This window comes from Saccopteryx leptura, chromosome 3 (genome assembly GCF_036850995.1).
Source record: "Saccopteryx leptura isolate mSacLep1 chromosome 3, mSacLep1_pri_phased_curated, whole genome shotgun sequence".
Lineage (NCBI taxonomy): Eukaryota > Metazoa > Chordata > Mammalia > Chiroptera > Emballonuridae > Saccopteryx > Saccopteryx leptura.
In genome coordinates, this window is record NC_089505.1 from 214,000,562 (window position 1) to 214,006,561 (window position 6,000).

General features: G+C 38.2%; 1 protein-coding gene across 7 annotated transcripts in view; it reads left to right on the forward strand.

Moving 5' to 3' along the window:
• IL1R1 (interleukin 1 receptor type 1) overlaps positions 1-5,385 on the forward strand; it is a 135,724-nt gene extending 130,339 nt beyond the window's left edge. For all 7 annotated transcript variants that reach the window (XM_066377493.1, XM_066377497.1, XM_066377492.1 and 4 more), the window contains 3 exons: positions 218-361; positions 1,050-1,217; positions 2,129-5,385. In XM_066377493.1, the coding sequence (XP_066233590.1) occupies positions 218-361; positions 1,050-1,217; positions 2,129-2,550 (734 nt within the window). In that variant the 3' untranslated portion in view covers positions 2,551-5,385. The remainder of the gene's footprint in view (positions 1-217; positions 362-1,049; positions 1,218-2,128) is intronic.
• The last annotated feature ends 615 nt before the right edge of the window (positions 5,386-6,000 follow it).

The window sequence follows — 6,000 nt, forward strand, 5'->3', positions numbered from 1 at the left end:
AGTTTTTTTGTTTGTTTGTTTGTTATTTTTACATAGTATCTATTCTAGTTGGCTTTATACATCAATATCCATTATTAAGTGATAATGAATGGGTTAATACTACCTGGGATTTGGGAAAGCCAGATATGATTTCTATGGGATGATAATGTTTAAATTCCTTTGCTCAAATTTTTAATTCTTTTGGTTCTAATAATTTTCCCCCTCTCTTCTGCTTTAGCCCTCAATTTTCAGAAGTATGTGATTGGTATATTTGTCATGTTAACAGTCATTATTATAAGCTCTGTTTTCATCTATAAAATCTTCAAGGTTGACATAGTACTTTGGTACAGGGATTCTTGTTATGATTTCTTCCTGAAGAAAGGTACGATTTTGTATTCTATACAATAATTTCTTGTTGAATAAGGGAATAGTTAAAAGATATAGAATATAACTAAGAGGGGTTTTACTTAAATTTTAAAATGAAATATGACATATTTAAAATAGTAGTTATTTGATAAATCATTATAGTTTCAAAAGTGTTGTTTTCCAAATTATTGTTTTACTGTTCATATTGGTGGAATAAACAGGCATTTAGAGCATCTGTTTATAAATTCAGTTATTCAGAAGCCATTGCTAAGGACCTGCTGTGTGCTGGGTAGGACACAGATTACCCAAGATTTGCCATCAAATCAAAGAAAAGACTTGACTTTCATGCATCACGGAAGGACTCTTTTCTTTTTAAACCTTGCAAGAAACCGAGTGATACAATGGTAGAATTCAGTGCTGTACATTTTGGGAGGAAAATAAGAATTGAAAGATAGTTCCCACTCAGAAAATTAAAGAACTCTGCATGTGAAGTGGCCATGAAATAATGTAAGAACAACTTTGTAGTAAAACACAATGAATAGGAACTTGTAAGAGTAGATAGAGCATTTGTATTATATTACAGCTTCATTCATAATTCATATGAAAAAATTAATAATTTTTTCTGAAATGCATGTTTGCAATATTGACTTTACCAAATCTCTTATTTTTCATTGTGGTTCTAATATTGGACATTTTCTCTTTAGGTTCAGATGGAAAGACCTATGATGCATACATACTATATCCAAAGACCCTTGGGGAAGGATCTACCTCTGACTCAGATATTTTTGTGTTTAAATTCTTGCCTGAAGTCTTAGAAAAACAGTGTGGATATAAGCTGTTCATTTATGGAAGGGATGACTACATTGGGGAAGGTATGAACATAATGGGAAAAAGTAAAAATCTTGTTTTGAAATAAATTTAATTATTAAATTAATTGGGTTACTTAACTTTGGTTTCATTTTTCTAGAAGACTATGGCAAAGGCTGACATATCTGACAATTTTAAGAACCTTTTCTGTGGTGCATAATGATGATTTTCACATTATTTAATGCAGAGTATTTACTTTTCTTATTTTTTGTGGAAGCCACAATTAACTAGGTTGTATTTCGTTTTTGAAAACTTAACAACTAGTTAGATCTGAAAATTGCTTTACAACTGATACAATAAAATAGCCTGACCAGACAGTGGTCCAGTGAATAGAGCATCACACTGGTATGCAGATGACCCAGGTTCCAAACCTCGAGGTCGCTGGCTTGAGCATGGGCTCATCTGGTTTGAACAAGGCTCACCAGCTTGAACCCAAGGTCTCTGGCTTGAGCAAAGGGTCACTCAATCTGCTGTAGCCCCTTGGTCAAGGCACATATGAGAAAGTAATCAATGAACAACTAAGGTGCCGCAATGAAAAATTGATGCTTCTCATCTCTCTCCCTTCCTGTCTGTCTGTCTCTATCTGTTCCTCTCTCTGCCAAAATAAATAAAATAAAATAATAAAATAAAATAAAATAAATAGGTGTGGTATAAGATCAAGTGGTTTAACAACAAGGTTTTAAAATTTCTACTGAAAGTATCTCAGTCTTAAGTGAAATACTCAATTTTTGTTGGTCAGTTTTTTTGAGCTGATCTCTAAAACAGGAAGCTCCTTTAATCTTAAGTACAGCAAAAAAAATGTTAGAAGACATGGTGGTATGGTGATAGGAACCTTCTGTGGGTTTGGTTCTGGAGAGACTGGTTATAAATTATAAATAGAAACCTTACTTACTATGCCATGCTTTGTGTTTTTCAGACTTTGTTGAGGTCACTAATGAAAACATTAAGAAAAGCAGAAGAGTGATTATTATTTTGGTCCGAGAAACATTGGGATTCAGCTGGTTGGGGAGTTCATCTGAAGAACAGATAGTGATGTACAATGCTCTCATTCAGGATGGAATTAAAGTTATCCTGCTGGAGCTAGAGAAAATCCAGGACTATGAGAAAATGCCAGAATCTATTAAATTCATTAAACGGAAATATGGGGCCATACGCTGGTCAGGGGACTTTACAGAGGAGAGGTCACAGTCTGCAAAGACAAGATTCTGGAAGAATGTCCGGTACCACATGCCAGTTCTGCAGCAGCCCCCTTTATCCAAGCCCCAGTGGCTGTTCCCAACCACAGGACCAGAGTCCACGGAGCAACTGCACAGGGAGGTACATGTACCTCTTGGGTAGCAGGGAGAAGCTTGGCCAAGAGTTATGTGAGTGGCTCCCGTCTTTATGGTGTTGCAAGCTGGGCTGTGCTTCCACTGAATTCTACAGTCATAAGATGTACCTGTGTAACCCCTTATCCCCAAGGCCTCCACACTTGGAACCGGATTGTTAAGGGAACAGGATATGGCAGCAGTAGCAGGTCAGGACAATTCAGAGCAGAGGGCTTGGGAAAGCCTTAAAAAGCCAACAAGTGCTATCTGTGCATGTGTGAGAAAAGGCACTGGGAGGGTAAACATGAGGAGAAAATATTCAGAAAATATAAATTATTTAGAGACAGATTTATTCAGTCATTGATAGTTCATAAGGTGGGGCTGTGGTCCAATGGCAATTGCTAGGATCCCTTGCGTGGCCAGCGAAGTCTCGAGACTATTGATTTTTCTGAAAAAGTAGAAGTATTCTTGGAGAGCTTCCCACTTGCCTTGCATTTTTTATACACATAAACAGCTAGCAGGTAGTTTCCAAAAACTGAATTTCATTTTTTATACCTTAAATCTGTCATTTCAATGAACAAAGGGATTCCAGAATTCTGAGGTTTTGATAGAACCTTAGCTTTCCGCTGGAAGGAGCAAGAGTAGCAGAGAATCAATCCCCTCTGAAGGCGTTCCTTCCTGGAATGGCCATTTTGCTCTACCTCATTCTTCTGCATTTCACTTGGCTCGTCACTTCTTTAGATGGACCACTTCTTCCAAAAGCCACTTCAAGTCCTTTCTGGTCACTTCCTCCCTCCACTTTGTCACACATACATCGCACAGATTTACCGCCCTTCATACAACACTGTTCTCATCTCATCCCACTCCGGCCACATTGCCTCCATGAGGTTCTCTTGGTTCAGGAGCAAAATTCCAAGTTCTCCATTAGCATTTCACCAGTGCTTCCAAACCTCTCATCTGTCCACATGGCCATCCTCTCCCTGTTCTGCTGTAGGAATTCCCAGGTTAGCTCTGTGTGCCTTCGAATCTGCCCCCAGCACGCTGCCCATCTCTGCCTCCTTCCTATCTCCTCTGACCACAAGACCTTCTGGGATTTTTTCCAGCTGACCAGAATTCAACACTTACTCCCACTCTGTTTCCCAGGAGACTCCTCTCTGTCCGGCAGTACCTAGAGCTGGGTGTCATTATGAGAAGTTGTTCTGACTCCAGCCTGAAGCCCTGCTCTCTGGGAGTGGCTGTTGGTGTTTCTCCCTTTGCCATCTGCATAACCTTCCTAAGTAATTTGCACATGTGTCATAGATTTGGGTAGTACTTTGTTTAAAAATATCCACTGATTATTTAATGTTTGCAATCATCTTGATTTTATAGGGAGGAAGTGACCTGTTGTAAAACAATTACACTCTTGGTCCTGGACTTGCCCTCCTGTGCTGGCTTCTAGGACAGTGTTCTAGAGGTTAAGTCATGCATGACCCTTTCACCCGCACCCTGACACATTTGTTGGAAGAAATGACAGTTCTCTAGGATAGTGGCTGAGTCTAACTAAGATTCTTCTAATTAAGAGACAAAATTCCAAACTTTTGCATGTTGGGATTTACAAAAATTATGTTAGATTTTATTAAAAATAATCTGCTTTCGTTCTTTTCCTAAAGGTAAATGCATCTTGGTAAATTTAAAATAAGAGAAAGTTGTGGTTCTTTTATGTAGAAATATATTTTTTAAAATGTGATAATAGTTCTCAAGATACTTAAAGAAAGACCCTTGAAAACTGCAAAGTCACGTTTATGTGCCCTTTACTGAAATTGTGAAAACATGGACAGGCCTTCTGGTTTTTGTATTTAATATTTAATAAGACAGGTGAACGCAAACATTTATTTGGTATCTTTTTTTCCTGAAAAGTAGTCAGAACTAGAACTAATAGACAGAAACAGAGTTTAATGCCTTCACTTTGCTCTCCCTACCCCCACCCCCACCCCATTTTCTCTTTGATTCAATTTGACAGCCTCAAGTAATAGTGCCTCCTCGGAGCTGTTGTTTTTAAACAAGTGCTCTGTTATTATCTGGTAGCACACAGAAACTGCAGCCAGAAGTTTGGGGGTGGACAGGGGACTGTCATTTCCCAAAAAGGCTGATCAGATGCGCTAAATCATGCTGAGTATTTTCATTTGGTCATCTGTAAAATGTATTTGTATGTGTAGTTCCAAGAAAGTCAATTTTGAAACTTAAACTGAGCAGCAGAATGGACCAGAAACTAAGGAGGAGGAAAATTAAGCAGGAATGACCAGTGCCATTGCACCTGGAATTTAGGGAGGGGCAAGAATCCAGGGCTGTGCCTGGGCGTAGAAGGGGTCCCAGGAGAAAAGTCCCCCTGGCACCCCCACCCACATGGTGGGGCTCCAGAGGAAGGAGTTACACTCACAGGTCTCTGAGAACTTCCTTTGTTCTATTGTTTTCCCTAAAAAACCTCTTTTAAGGTCTTCCTTTCAGAACTTCCCCATTAATTAGATTTTACTGCATTTTCTAATGGTATTTTTTTTTTCTCAGCCTGAGTGTTTAAGAAAACTTTGCACGTGCACTAAAGTATTTCATTTCAATTTGTTAACACTTGCTTAGCAGAGTTTATATTTTCATTTTACTGACTCCATTTTATTTTCAATTAAAGCAAAAGTATTGAGCCAAATTTTTAAAGGACATTTTTGATAAATTATATTTTTACTGGTTAATGATGAAGTGCTTTTTACAAAGTTGTGTGTATAATTCTGCAGCAGATACCAAATATTTTTATATAGTAAAAACACCAATTTATGTACAGCATGTATCATTGATTAATGGACTGTACATTTTTTCTAATAAAATTGTCAAAACCTGGCATTGAGTATGCTCATGAAAAATTATTTGCTTGCCCTCTCCTGGGTTTACCTTCACATGCCCAGGTCTGATGTGGGGAGACAATGCCTCTGCCTAGGGAGGTGAGGGGTCATTAGCCAAACAGTAAGCTCTAACTCCCATTTGTAGACTTACCCATACAAACAGCTTGCTTCTTAAAGGATTATAATGTATGTCTTATTCTTATTAAGCTTTCACTTGTCCAGCAAATAAGGACAATATTTGTATACACTTTTACTTATACAAACGGTTGGGTTTTTTTAAAATTTTCTTCTTTGACTCAGGAGGTAAAGGCAATTGGCAAATAGGTGTCAAAAATGCAAACTCTAATGAGCACAGATCCTGGTGATCAGGGAGCCTGTACACCAGCTTGGTCAGTGTCCTTTTGTCACAGCAGCTCTGACAGGTGTGTCAATGTAGTCAGAGTGGGACTCTACTCTTCCTTTTTTAAAAAATTTTATTTATTTATTTATTGTGTTTACATAGAGTCTAGTGTCTCTACAAAAGCATCTCCCTCCCTGTATTCCCCTCAACATCTCCCGTACCCCTCCCAACAGTTTGCTCCCCCCTTCCTTTCATGTTTAATTACATTCCTCAG